This window comes from Oncorhynchus nerka, linkage group LG3 (genome assembly GCF_034236695.1).
Source record: "Oncorhynchus nerka isolate Pitt River linkage group LG3, Oner_Uvic_2.0, whole genome shotgun sequence".
Taxonomy (NCBI): Eukaryota; Metazoa; Chordata; class Actinopteri; order Salmoniformes; family Salmonidae; genus Oncorhynchus; species Oncorhynchus nerka.
The window spans coordinates 64,579,570-64,594,534 of NC_088398.1; the positions used below are offsets into that span (position 1 = coordinate 64,579,570).

Genomic DNA, 14,965 nt, shown 5'->3' on the forward strand with positions numbered 1-14,965 from the left:
TGAGAGCGTTTTCCACCACCTTCAACAAAACACCAAATAATGGAATTTCTCAAGGAAGAATGGAGTAACATCCCTCCGATATAGTTCCAGACACTTGTAGAATGTATGCCAAGGTGCATTGAAGCTGTTCTGGAGCATGGTGGCCCAATGGCTTATTAACACACTTTATGAGGATGTTTCCTTTATTTTGGCAGGTACCTGTATCTGAGATTCCATTGATTATCATAACCTGTCATCCACACCAAGCTCATTAGAGAACCTGGACTCTTGTAGTATCCCCTCTGACTGCCATGCTTTTCTCTAAACAGTGGACATTCGGAAAGTAATTCAGACCCCTTAACTTTTTCCACATTTTGTTACATTATGGCCTTATTATAAAATGTATTAAATTGTTTTTTTCCTTCATCAATCTACACACAATAGCCCATAACGACAAAGCTGTTGTCACATCTGTTCCTACTACGCCCTCTTGTGTTCATCCGGTGTCTTTTTGACCTGCAGTTACTCCCCAAGTACTCTCTCTCCCTCTCCCTCTCCCTCTCTGTGTGTTTGTGTGGTTTGAGACAGGTGTTGGTGTCAGAGCAGATCCCTACCAGCTGCAACTCGTTCCATAATCAAGACATCTACAAATAGTTCTCCCACTTCCACTCTGCCAGATCGTAATCTCTGCTCATTTACCGCTCTGTCTCTGGATTCCTGTCTCCCGTTCCACATCTCACCACCCTACTACCCTGTTCTGGATTTAGCTCACCACCACCACCACCTTGGATTCCCCTCCGGACCTGTTTACCCAGCTCACTCCAACCTCAGTCTCCACATCTGGTTTCTACAACTCATCCGAGCTTCTCCGGATCTGCACTCCATATCTCCCTGTGTTACAATAAATATCTTGGTTCCCTGTTTCCTCGTCTGAGTCTGCTCTTGGGTTCCCTTGTGTCACTCCGCCTAACAGCTCTGTCAGGTTGGAATGGGAGTGTCGCTGCACAGTCATTTTCAGGTCTCTCCAGAGATGTTCGATCGGGTTCCAGTCCGGGCTCTGGTGATGTGGATGCCAAGGAACTTGAAGCTCTTGACCCATTCCACAACAGCCCAGTCGTTGTGGATGGGCGCTTCTTCTCCGCTCTTTCTCCTATAATCCACAATCAGCTCCCTGGTCTTACTGACATTGAGGGAGAAGTTGATATCATGGCACCACACTGCCAGGTCATTGACCTCCTCCCTGTAGGCTGACTCATTGCCGTTGGTGATCAGGCCTACAACCGTTGTGTGTTCAGCCAACTTGATGATGGTGTTTGAGTCGTGCATGGCCACGCAGTCGTGGGTGAACAGGGAGTACAGAAGGAGAATAAGCATATACCCCTGAGGGGGCCCCGTGTTGAGGGTCAGCACGGCGGAGGTGTTGTCTACCCTCACCACCTGGAGCCGGCCTGTCAGGAAGTCCAGGATCCAGTTTCAGAGGGAGAGGTTCAGTCCCAGGTTCCCTAACTTGGTGATGAGCTTGGAGGGGACTATGGTGTTGAACGCTGAGCTGTAGTCTATGAACAGCATTCTCACAAAGTTATTTCCCCTCTTTTCCAGGTGGGAGAGGGCAGTGTGAAGAGCAATTGAGATTGTGTCATCTGTGGATCTGTTGGGGCGGTATGTGAATTGTAGTGGCTCTTGGATGTCTGGGATGATGGTGTTGATATGTGTCATGACCAGCCTTTCAAAGCTCTTCATAACTACAGATATGAGTGAGTGCTACAGGGCAATAGTCATTAAGGCAGGTTTTAATTTTTACATAAACATAAAAAAATGTAACCTTTAGTTAACTAGAAAAGTCAGTTAAGAACACTTATTTACAATGACGGCCTACCCTGGACAAACCGGACGATGCTGGGCAATTGCACACCGCACTATGGGACTCCCAGTCATGGCCGGTTAAGATGCAGCCTGGATTTTTTTGACCATGTGTATGCTGGGTGGACACAGACCAGTGATCCGTCTTTCAGAGCACCCCATGTGCAGTCAGATCATTGATGGTGTGTGTGTGCTCATTTGTGTGTGTGTTTTTAAAGTGTGTGACTATGTGAATGCGAGTGTGTGCATGGGTGAGTATGTATGTGAAGAGACACTGCTCTCACACATCCTGCTCTGTAACACTGAAAAACTTCTGTGAAGCCCGAGATACGCACCAAAAGAAAACAAATGAATAATTGATTTGCTTACTGAATGCACTCTGAAAATATGTGAACATCAGAAAAAATATGTGAACAAATCTCTCTCCTAAAGTGATACCAGTGCAGGGTTTCTCCCAAACTAACCCCATTCATGCTCACCATGAAGATTCAACTCAAGTTCTTTACAAGATCAAAACACCAAAACAATGTAGTCTATAGAAGGGGATTACTAATGACTGTTCTCATACTATTACTGTAATGTAGCTATTGAACAAATCTAAAGGAATACAGTCTGTTCTGGGCACAGGTGGTTGGTGGCACCTTAACTTAATTGGGGAGGACGGGCTCACGGTAGTGGCTGGAGTGGAATCAGTGGAATGGTATCAAATACATCCAACACATGGTTTCCATGTATTTGATGCCATTCCAATTGCTCCTATCCAGCCATTATTATGAGCTGTCCTCCCCACAGCAGCCTCCTGTGGTTCTGAGTCATAGCAAGGCTGGATGGCTTATTATGGGATGAGACCAGCAGGGAATTTAACACTCCTCTGTTTCCAAGGAGACTGCTATTTCTCTGATCAGAGTACCTGATATTAAGACACCTATACCTGTCAACGGTCTCACCTTTAACGGCACAGGTCACAAACTCTGATGACATGTCAGAAGACATACTCTGTCTCTAAATTGCAAGTCTGTGTAGTTTTGAGGCTAGATAGATGCATACAGACAAGCCGCAGTGGATAACAACCAGACAAATGATTATTATCACTACTTCCGGCGCCGACAGAGATGGCCACCTCGCTTTGCGTTCCTAGGAAACTATGCAGTTTTTTGTTTTTTTTACGTGTTATTTCTTACATTAGTACCCCAGGTCATCTTAGGTTTCATTACATACAGTCGAGAAGAACTACTGAATATAAAATCAGCGTCAACTCACCATCAGTACGACCAAGAATATGTTTTTCGCGACGCGGATCCTGTGTTCTGCCTTACAAACAGGACAACGGAATGGATCGCATGCAGCGACCCAAAAAAACGACTCCGAAAAAGAGGGAAACGAGCGGTCTTCTGGTCAGACTCCGGAGACGGGCACACCGTGCACCACTCCCTAGCATTCTTCTTGCCAATGTCCAGTCTCTTGACAACAAGGTTGATGAAATCCGAGCAAGGGTAGCATTCCAGAGGGACATCAGAGACTGTAACGTTCTGTGCTTCACGGAAACATGGCTCACTGGAGAGACGCTATCCGAAGCGGTGCAGCCAACGGGTTTCTCCACGCATCGCGCCGACAGAAACAGACACCTTTCTGGTAAGAAGAGGGGCGGGGGCGTATGCCTTATGGCTAACGAGACATGGTGTGATGAAAGAAACATACAGGAACTCAAATCCTTCTGTTCACCTGATTTAGAATTCCTCACAATCAAATGTAGACCGCATTATCTACCAACAGAATTCTCTTAGATTATAATCACAGCCGTATATATCCCCCCCCAAGCAGACACATCGATGGCTCTGAACAAACTTTATTTAACTCTTTGCAAACTGGAAACCATTTATCCGGAGGCTGCATTCATTGTAGCTGGGGATTTTAACAAGGCTAATCTGAAAACAAGACTCCCTAAATTTTATCAGCATATCGATTGCGCAACCAGGGGTGGAAAAACCTTGGATCATTGTTACTCTAACTTCCGAGACGCATATAAGGCCCTGCCCCGCCCCCCTTTCGGAAAAGCTGACCACGACTCCATTTTGTTGATCCCTGCCTACAGACAGAAACTAAAACTAGAGGCTCCCACGCTGAGGTCTGTCCAACTCTGGTCCGACCAAGCTGACTCCACACTCCAAGACTGCTTCCATCACGTGGACTGGGATATGTTTCGTATTGCGTCAGATAACAACATTGACGAATACGCTGATTCGGTGTGCGAGTTCATTAGAACGTGCGTTGAAGATGTCGTTCCCATAGCAACGATTAAAACATTCCCTAACCAGAAATCGTGGATTGATGGCAGCATTCGCGTGAAACTGAAAGCGCGAACCACTGCTTTTAATCAGGGCAAGGTGTCTGGTAACATGACCGAATACAAAACAGTGCAGCTATTCCCTCCGCAAGGCTATCAAACAAGCTAAGCGTCAGTACAGAGACAAAGTAGAATCTCAATTCAACGGCTCAGACACAAGAGTCATGTGGCAGGGTCTACAGTCAATCACGGACTACAGGAAGAAATCCAGCCCAGTCACGGACCAGGATGTCTTGCTCCCAGGCAGACTAAATAACTTTTTTGCCCGTTTTGAGGACAATACAGTGCCACTGACACGGCCTGCAACGAAAACATGCGGTCTCTCCTTCACTGCAGCCGAGGTGAGTAAGACATTTAAACGTGTTAACCATCGCAAGGCTGCAGGCCCAAACGGCATCCCCAGCCGCGCCCTCAGAGCATGCGCAGACCAGCTGGCCGGTGTGTTTACGGACATATTCAATCAATCCCTATACCTGTTCCCACATGCTTCAAGAGGGCCACCATTGTTCCTGTTCCCAAGAAAGCTAAGGTAACTGAGCTAAACGACTACCGCCCTGTAGCACTCACTTCCGTCATCATGAAGTGCTTTGAGAGACTAGTCAAGGACCATATCACCTCCACCCTACCTGACACCCTAGACCCACTCCAATTTGCTTACCGCCCAAATAGGTCCACAGACGATGCAATCTCAACCACACTGCACACTGCCCTAACCCATCTGGACAAGAGGAATACCTATGTGAGAATGCTGTTCATCGACTACAGCTCGGCATTCAACACCATAGTACCCTCCAAGCTCGTCATCAAGCTCGAGACCCTGGGGCTCAACCCCGCCCTGTGCAACTGGGTACTGGACTTCCTGACGGGCCGCCCCCAGGTGGTGAGGGTAGGCAACAACATCTCCTCCCCGCTGATCCTCAACACTGGGGCCCCACAAGGGTGCGTTCTGAGCCCTCTCCTGTACTCCCTGTTCACCCACGACTGCGTGGCCACGCACGCCTCCAACTCAATCATCAAGTTTGCGGACGACACAACAGTGGTAGGCTTGATTACCAACAACGACGAGACGGCCTACAGGGAGGAGGTGAGGGCCCTCGGAGTGTGGTGTCAGAAAAATAACCTCACACTCAACGTCAACAAAACTAAGGAGATGATTGTGGACTTCAGGAAAGAGCAGAGGGAACACCCCCTGCCCACATCGATGGAACAGTAGCGCAGGTCCTAATTCCAGGCACTTGTCATCTCCCAGACAAACTGATTCCACTGCACACAGACAGCTGTTGGCTGGGCTTCAACCCCCTGAAGAAATTAAACCAAAAGCACTACAAACTCATCCAGATGCACCGAGCATCCTGGCGGGCTGTATCACCGCCTGGTGTTCAACTGCTTCAACCGTAAGGCAAGTTCTGAGGTCTGCACAACGCATCACCCCGCTGCCTCCAGGACACCTCCACTGGTTACAGGAAGGCCATAAAGATCATCCGGACATCAACCAGACCATGGTGTTGCCATCCAGAAGGCGGAGCAGTGGTGATCAAAGGGGACCGAGAGACAAAAACAGCTTCAGTCACCTCCAGGCTCTGATCAGGCCCTACACCCAAACAAATAATGGGCAAATGATGTAAATATATTATCCACCTTAAACAATGATACCTTATATAATGTTACCTTATTCATCTCATATGCATACGCCTCCCTACCACTGCATCCTTATGGAATGTATCAGTTTAACTATGCCACTTTGTTTACAGCCCAGTCAAAACTGTTCGCTGCTCTGGCCCCCAATGGTGGACATATTCTTTATCCCCCTTACACTGTGTATAAGAACTCCCTCACGCATTGCCAGGACAGCGGAGTCAATCACCACATCTGCTAACCGGAGACACCTGAAACCCCATTTGATTTGAGGAATACCTATTTATGGATAGGATAACTCATGGGTTAATCCTTCTCACCCCCCATAAAATATTTAGATGCATTATTGTAAAGTGGCTGTTCCATCTGGATGTCTAATCCATGACTGGTGAACTCTGCAGCCAACCACTAAAGCCTTTGTTTTCTCTGGATATACCAGAAAGCTGTCTGCTTTCACATTTATGACAAAATCCTAGGCCTAGGCAGATATGTTGAAGTGTTTTGAATAAAAATATTCAGCTGTATTTTCATTGTGGTTTACTCACAGTGTCAGCCAAACAGCGCTCATGTATACCCAGCGGCCAGGTATACCCCGCCAAACCCCGCCAAACCATGCCAAACCAAAATATTTTGGCAACCCGGTCGATTTCAAGTTTCTCCAACTGAAGTGCTGAGACCTATAGGTTTCCACTAGTTACCATAGCCGCAAAGTCAAATTTGGCTATCGTAAAAATGAATGAAAACATAAAATAGCTTTTCAGTCTTCATTTTTAAGGTTAGGGTTATGCATAAGGCTAGCAGTGTGGTTAAGGTTATGGTTAAGGTTAGGTTTAATATCACATTTTTAAAAGATATTTGTGGAAATATTTGGGGTTTGTGACTTTGCTGTGGTAACTAGTGCAGGCTCACTAGTGACCACCGAACATATACATGTTATAAACTACTTATGCTCAATCCAATTGAACTGCATATGAAAACATTTAGACATTTTCATTTAGGGAGTGATTTGGGGAAAAATAATTCCTTTTGACCAATTGAGTGGATCTTCAAGTCGGTGTCAGTCCTTATTGGGTGAATTGTAGAAAGTACCCGGTGTGGGATTGTGTGGCACGCTGGTTCGTTTGCAAGGAATACAAAACTGCTTCTCTCAAAGTCTATTCTTCCAACCAGATAATGAACTACATGGAATAAACCGTGGGAATATTACAAAAGACTTTAATTGACTTTGACTGAACTTGCAAAGAGACTTGACTCGGAGCCGTTGATGAGCAGCAACTGAGTAGCGTTATTCTAAGGTATTGATCAGAAACACATGTGACGTTTGAGGCTATTTTCGCCGGTGTGGATGTATCAATATACTGTATTTGTGCCCGAACAGCACATTGTGTAGGCGATGCACAACACTCAACTCTCTGATCAACGGGAATATACATTTCTGTGACTATTATAAACACGTAGCTAATACAATAAGTAGTATGGTTAACTTGCGATGGACTCGACCTATTGACGAAATCGTGCGGAGGTCCTTCCTATGTAATATTGCACTGCGTGCTCTGCGGCGACAGCGCCCGCCCATCGACTTTTTCTCCTAGCAGAGCAGTGAAAGGAGATTGATTTGACTGGAGCAGCCGTGGAGTGTGCACGACCTGCATACGTTTGGGTAGAGCTATTGCCGCCGGAGGAAGTATTTGATTTACTTTCTCACCAAAGGACTTTGCATACAGATTTTTCGTATTGATCCGAACATCTTGATGTTGGCTAAATTCTAAATAGCGCACCAAGAACGCAAGACATACACACACAACGCTGGACTCAGGACTCCCTGCTGAGGTGGTTTGTCATCCTACAGCGAAGCGCCTCCGCAAGGGAGAATGGGCTGGGTCGCCTAGGCGTCTTTTATGGGCGCATTTCATTGACAATATGAGAAATCGCTGAAGGCGATAGTAGAGACAAGCGACACCCGAGTATACCGAGCCCCGCATCTCAGAGCAGGATACGGGAGATAGGTGAGGGCATCCCATAGGCAGTAGGTGGAGGGGATCTTACTCTCAAGCCAGCCCAGAAGCTTGGATCCTCGGGGTGTACCAGAGCTGCCCGACGCCGGATACCGAGTTGGCCGCAGACCCCTCATTTCCCCTTCAATAGACCGAAGTTTTGCGCCTCCAAACGGATTATAGGAACGGTTTCTGCGGAGAGAGAGAAACGGGAGACAATGGGCATCCACACGCTCCTTATTGTATGTGCGCTGCTTGGTAAGTCACTGCTGTGTCCCATTTCTTACATAGGACACATTGCAATCTTTCTCAGCTTCCGTTTATTAAAAAACAGAGCGAGTCTTCAGACTACCACTCCTGAGTCATAGCACACCTGCACGACAGATCCCAACACTGTGTGTGTGTGTGTGTGTGTGTGTGTGTGTGTGTGTGTGTGTGTGTGTGTGTGTGTGTGTGTAGGAGTGAGTGTGTAGGAGTGAGTGTGCTAGTACCACCTCATTAGGAGTCCCTGGGAGAGGGCATTGTATTTGTCACTAATAACAGATGTATTTGAACAGCTGTGTTTGTGGATGAGTTGGATAACAGAGACCACATCCCCTTATTACTATGTGTAACCACTTTACATGTTTAACTTTACATAACACCCTGGGCCACTGCTATTATCTCTCTGTCAAACAAATGACATACTCTTTCAGACACATACTGTAGCATAGCCTACACACACACATATACAGTACCAGTCAAAAGTTTGGACACACCTGCTCATTCCAGGATTTTTCTTTATTTTTCATTTTTTCTACATTGTAGAATAATAGTGAAGACATAAACTATGAAGTAACACATATGGAATCAATTTTTTTTTAACAAATGCAAATATATTTGAGATTCTTCAAAGTAGCCACCATTTGCCTTTATGACAGCTTTGCACACTCATGGCATTCTCTCAACCAGCTTCATGAGGTAGTCACCTGGAATGCATTTCAATTAACAGTTGTGCCTTGTTAAAAGTTAATTTGTGGAATTTATTTCCTTAATGTGTTAGAGCCAATCAGTTGTGTTGTGACAAGGTAGGGGTGGTATATAGAAGATAGCTAAATTTGGTAAAAGACCAAGTCCATATTTTGGCAAAAACAGCTCAAATAAGCAGAGAGAACAACAGTCCATCATTACTTTAAGACATGAAGGTCAATCCATCTGGATAATTTCAGGAACGTTGAAAGTTTCTTCAAGTGCAGTCGCAAAAACCATCAAGCACTTTGATGAAACTGGCTCTCATGAGGACCGCCACAGGAAAACAAGACCCAGAGTTACTTCTGCTGCAGAGCATAAGTTAACTGCACCTCCAATTGCAGCCCCAAAAAAACAGACACATCTCAACATCAACTGTTCAGAGAAGACTGCGTGAATCAGGCCTTCATTTTCGAATTGCTGCAAAGAAACCACTACTAAAAGACACCAATAATAAGAAGAGACTTGCTTTGACCAAGAAACACGAGCAATGGACATTAGACCGGTGGAAATCTGTCCTTTGGTTTGACGAGTCCAAATTATTATTTTTTCGTTCCAACCGCCGTGTCTTTGTGAGACGCAGTTCCCACCGTGAAGAATGGAGGAGGTGCTTTACTGGTGACACGGTCTGTTATTTATTTAGAATTCAAGGCACACTTAACCAGCATGGCTACCACAGTATTCTGCAGCGATACGCCAGCCCATCTAGTTTGTGCTTAGTGGGACTAACATTTGTTTTTCAACAGGAGAATGACCCAATACACATCCAGGCTATGTAAGGGCTATTTGACAAAGGAGAGTGATGGAGTGCTGCATCAGATGACCTGGCCTCCACAATCACCTGACCTCAACCCATTTGAGATGGTTTGGGATGAGTGGGACCGAAGAGTGAAGGTAAAGCAGCCAACAAGTGCTCAGCATATGTGGGAACTCCTTCAAGACTGTTGGAAAAGCATTCCAGGTGAAGCTGGTTGAGAGAATGCCAAGAGTGTGCAAAGCTGTCATCAAGGCAAAGGGTGGCTACTTTGAAGAATGTAAAATATATTTTTATTTGTTTAACACATTTTTACTATATGATTCCATCTGTGTTATTTTGTAGTTGTAATGTCTTCACTATTATTCAACAATGTAGAAAATAATAAAGAAAAACCCTTGAATGAGTAGATGTGCCCAAACTTCTGACTAGTACTACACACACACACACACACACACACACACACACACACACACACACACACACACACACACACACTTACAGACAGAGTGGTCTGCCCCAAACAAAAACCAGATGGCTGCTCTGTTCCTAGATGGGAGGTATGTTAATGCTGCCGGGGGGACGGGACGGATGTGTGTGTGGTGAAAACAGACCCCTGCAACTCGGAGGACATTGAATGGGTTAGAGCAGTGGTTCCCAAACTTTTATAGTCCCATACCCCTTCAAACATTCAACCTTCAGCTGCGTACCCCCTCCAGCACCAGGGTCAGCACACTCTAAAATGTTGTTTTCTGCCGTCATTGTAAGGCTCCACAACACACACTATATGATACATTTATTAAACACAAGAATGAGTGAGTTTTTGTCACACAGAGCTCTTATAGGACCAGGGCATCTTACATTTAAACATTATTTGTTCATCAACAATTGTGAATAACTCACCACAGGTTAATGAGAAGGTTGTGCTTGAAAGGATGCGCATAACTGTGCAAGGTTAGGTTGTAGAATCTCAGTCTTAAATAATTTTCCACACACAGTCTGTGCCTGTATTTAGTTTTCATGCATGTAAGGGCCGAGAATCCACTCTCACATACAGTGGGGAGAACAAGTATTTGATACACTACCGATTTTGCAGGTTTTCCTACTTACACAGCATGTAGAGGCCTGTAATTTTTATCATAGGTACACTTCAACTGTGAGAGACGGAATCTAAAACAAAAATCCAGAAAATCACATTGTATGATTTTTAAGTAATTCATTTGCATTTTATTGCATGACAGGTATTTGATCACCTACCAACCAGTAAGAATTCCAGCTCTAACAGACCTGTTAGTTTTTCTTTAAGAAGCCCTCCTGTTATCCACTCATTACCTGTATTAATTGCACCTGATTGAACTCGTTACCTGTATAAAGGACACCTGTCCACACACTCAATCAAACAGACTCCAACCTCTCCACAATGTCCAAGACCAGAGGGCTGTGTAAGGACATCAGGGATACAATTGTAGACCTGCACAAGGCTGGGATGGGCTACAGGACAATAGGCAAGCAGCTTGGTGAGAAGGCAACAACTGTTGGTGCAATTATTAGAAAATGGAAGAAGTTCAAGATGACGGTCAATCACCCTCGGTCTGGGGTTCCATGCAAGATCTCACCTTGTGGGGCATCATTTTTTTTTTAATTGTACCTTTATTTAACTAGGCAAGTCAGTTAAGAACAAATTCTTATTTTCAATGACGGCCTAGGAACAATGATCAAGAGGAAGGTGAGGGATCAGCCCAGAACTACACAGCAGGACCTGAAGAGAGCTAGGACCACAGTCTCAAAGAAAACCATTAGTAACATACTATGTCGTCATGGATTAAAATCCTGCAGCGCACGCAAGGTCCCCCTGCTCAAGCCAGCGCATGTCCAGGCCCGTCTGAAGTTTGCCAATGACCATCTGGATGATCCAGAGGAGGAATGGGAGAAGGTCATGTGGTCTGATGAGACAAAAATAGAGCTTTTTGGTCTAAACTCTACTCGCCGTGTTTGGAGGAAGAAGAAGGATGAGTACAACCCCAAGAACACCATCCCAACCATGAAGCATGGAGGTGGAAACATCATTCTTTGGGGATGCTTTACTGCAAAGGGGACAGGACAACTGCACCGTATTGAGTGGAGGATGGATGGGGCCATGTATCGTGAGATCTTGGCCAACAACCTCCTTCTCTCAGTAAGAGCATTAAAGATGGGTCGTGGCTGGGTCTTCCAGCATGACAATGACCCGAAACACACAGCCAGGGCAACTAAGGAGTGGCTCCGTAAGAAGCATCTCAAGGTCCTGGAGTGGCCTAGCCAGTCTCCAGACCTGAACCCAATAGAAAATCTTTGGAGGGAGTTGAAAGTCCGTATTGCCCAGCGACAGCCCCGAAACCCTGAAGGATCTGGAGAAGGTCTGTATGGAGGAGTGGGCCAAAATCCCTGCTGCAGTGTGTGCAAACCTGGTCAAGAACTACAGGAAACGTATGATCTCGGTAATTGCAAACAAAGGTTTCTGTACCAAATATTAAGTTCTGCTTTTCTGATGTATCAAATACTTATGTCATGCAATAAAATGCAAATTAATTACTTAAATATCTACCTATGATAAAATTTACAGACCTCTACATGCTTTGTAAGTAGGAAACACTGCTGATTTTGCAGGTTATCAAATACTTGTTCTCCCCACCAATTATATGCATATCCTGAGTAACAGGCAGTTTACTTTGGGCACGCTTGTCATCCAGACGTCAAAATACTGCCCCCTAGCCCAAAGAGGCTTAATTGACTCCCCATAAACGTAACAGACCTATACCAGGATCTGTGCCAGGAGCTGTGCCTGCCATATCACAATATTTTGATGTTTCTGAATAATACAAGTTTTAAATGTTTTTTTTATGGGGGGGCAGCAGGTAGCCTAGCGGATAAGAACGTTGGACCAATAACTGAAAGGTCGCTGGTTTGAACCCCTGAGCTGACTAGGTGAGAAATTTGTTGATGTGTCCTAAGTTCTCCTGTAAGTTGCTCTGAATAAGAGCGTTTTCTAAATGACTAAAATGTAAATGTAATGAGGATGGCAACAAATTTAATTTGGTTTTAGTGGGCTTTCTCCATTCTGATTTGTTTTAAACAGATCACAACTTTGGGTAGAAAACTAGTAGATTTGGCTCATGGTGAAAATAAATTGTGTGGTCATCCTCACATTTCAAGCAAGTCCTCCATGAAAGCAATTGTCACGCCCTGACCGTAGAGATAATTTTATTCTCAAGCAGCATGGCCAGGAGGGGCAGACAGAGTGGAGGACATCATGGACCTGGGAGGAGGTGATGTCAGGACACGAGAGCCTGCCGTGGAAGCAGGCAGAGGCAGCGATGAAGGCGGAAGCAGAGAGAAAAGGGGACCAGCGTTACACAGGGTCACGGCTGGCAAGGAAGACCGGAAAGCCACTCCAAAACATTTTGGGGGGGCACATGGGGAGGTTGGCGGAGCTAACTCCCCGTGCTCACGGTAGGAAGTGTGGTACTGGTCAGGCACCGTGTTATGCGGTGAAGTGCACAGTGTCTCCAGTGTGTGTTCACAGCCCGATGCGCTCTGAGCCAGCTCTCCGCATGTGTCGTGCTAGAGTGGGAATCCAGCCAGGACGGATTGTGCCAGCACAGCACTCCTGGTTTCCGGTGCGCCTCTTCGGCCCAGGGTATCCTGCGCCGGCTCTGCACACTGTGTCTCCGGTGTGCTATCACAGCCCAGTGCGTCCTGTGCCTGCGCTCCGCACGTGTCGGGCCAAAGTGGGCATTCAGCCAGGATGAGTGGTACCAGCTTTAAGCAGCAGATCTCCAGTGCTCCCCCACAGCCCGGTTCGACCTGTGCCAGCTCCACGGACCAGGCCTCCAGTATGTCTCCCCAGCCTGGTGAGTCCTGTGCCTGCTCCAAGAACCAAGGCCTCCAGTATGCCCCCCCCCAGCCTGGTGAGCCCTGTGCCTGCTCCACGGACCAGGCCTCCAGTATGTCAAAATCAAATCAAATTTATTTATATAGCCCTTCGTACATCAGCTGATATCTCAAAGTGCTGTACAGAAACCCAGCCTAAAACCCCAAATAGCAAGCAATGCAGGTGTAGAAGCACGGTGGCTAGGAAAAGCTCCCTAGAAAGGCCAAAACCTAGGAAGAAACCTAGAGAGGAACCAGGCTATGTGGGGTGGCCAGTCCTCTTCTGGCTGTGCCGGGTGGAGATTATAACAGAACATGGCCAAGATGTTCAAATGTTCATAAATGACCAGCATGGTCAAATAATAATAATCACAGGCAGAACAGTTGAAACTGGAGCAGCAGCACGGCCAGGTGGACTGGGGACAGCAAGGAGTCAGCATGTCAGGTAGTCCTGAGGCATGGTCCTAGGGCTCAGGTCCTCCGGGAGAGAGAGAAAGAAAGAAAGAGAGAATTAGAGAGAGCATACTTAAATTCACACAGGACACCGGATAGGATAGGAGAAGTACTCCAGATATAACAAACTGACCCTAGCCCCCTGACACAAACTACTGCAGCATAAATACTGGAGGCTGAGACAGGAGGGGTCAGGAGACACTGTTGCCCCATCCGAGGACACCCCCGGACAGGGCCAAACAGGAAGGATATAATAGTATATTATAGGATAGTATAGTATAGTATGTCTCCCCAGCCTGGTGAGTCCTGTGCCTGCTCCATGGACCAGGCCTCCAGTATGTCACCCCCAGCCTGGTGAGTCCTGTGCCTGCTCCACGGACCAGGCCGTGGAGCCAGAGCAGAGGTCATGTTCCAGCTGCCCTCAGGGCCTAATGGGATCATGTAATGCAGAGTTAGAAGCGGAATGTCCCTACCTTACTGTTATCTCCCACCCCGTCACACACACCTCTGACTGGACAGTTTTATTGTCATGTGCACAAGTATAGTGAAATATCTCTTGCAAGCTCCAAACCCAACAATGCAATAATCCAATATCAATGTAGCACAAAAAATAACAAGGTAGAAGAAAGTAAGAAGCTATATACAGGGTCTGTTCCAATAATATATTTACAATGTGCTGAGATACTGGAGTGATACAGGAGTTATAGAGGTAGATACAGTGCCTTTGGAAACTATTCAGACCCCTCAACCTTTTATAAATTTTTGCTCATTTATAAAAATATTAAACAGAAATATCATATTTACATCTTTGGCAGCTATTACAGCCTTGAGTCTTCTTAGGTATGACGCTACAAGCTTGGCACACCTGTATTTGGGGAGTTTCTCCCATTCTTCTCTGCAGATACTCACAAGCTCTATCAGGTTGGATGGGGAGCGTTGCTGCACAGCTATTTTCAGGTATCTCCAGAGATGTTAGATCAGGTTCAAGTCCGGGCTCTGGCTGGGCCAGTCATGTGCCTTTTACTGAGG

General features: G+C 46.1%; 1 protein-coding gene across 1 annotated transcript in view; it reads left to right on the forward strand.

Moving 5' to 3' along the window:
• The first annotated feature begins 7,451 nt into the window (after nt 1–7,451).
• LOC115122915 (immunoglobulin superfamily member 3-like) overlaps nt 7,452–14,965 on the forward strand; it is a 47,583-nt gene continuing 40,069 nt past the window's right edge. Inside the window, exon 1 of the mRNA XM_065005752.1 lies at nt 7,452–8,070. Within this exon, the coding sequence (XP_064861824.1) occupies nt 8,031–8,070 (40 nt within the window). The 5' untranslated portion in view covers nt 7,452–8,030. The remainder of the gene's footprint in view (nt 8,071–14,965) is intronic.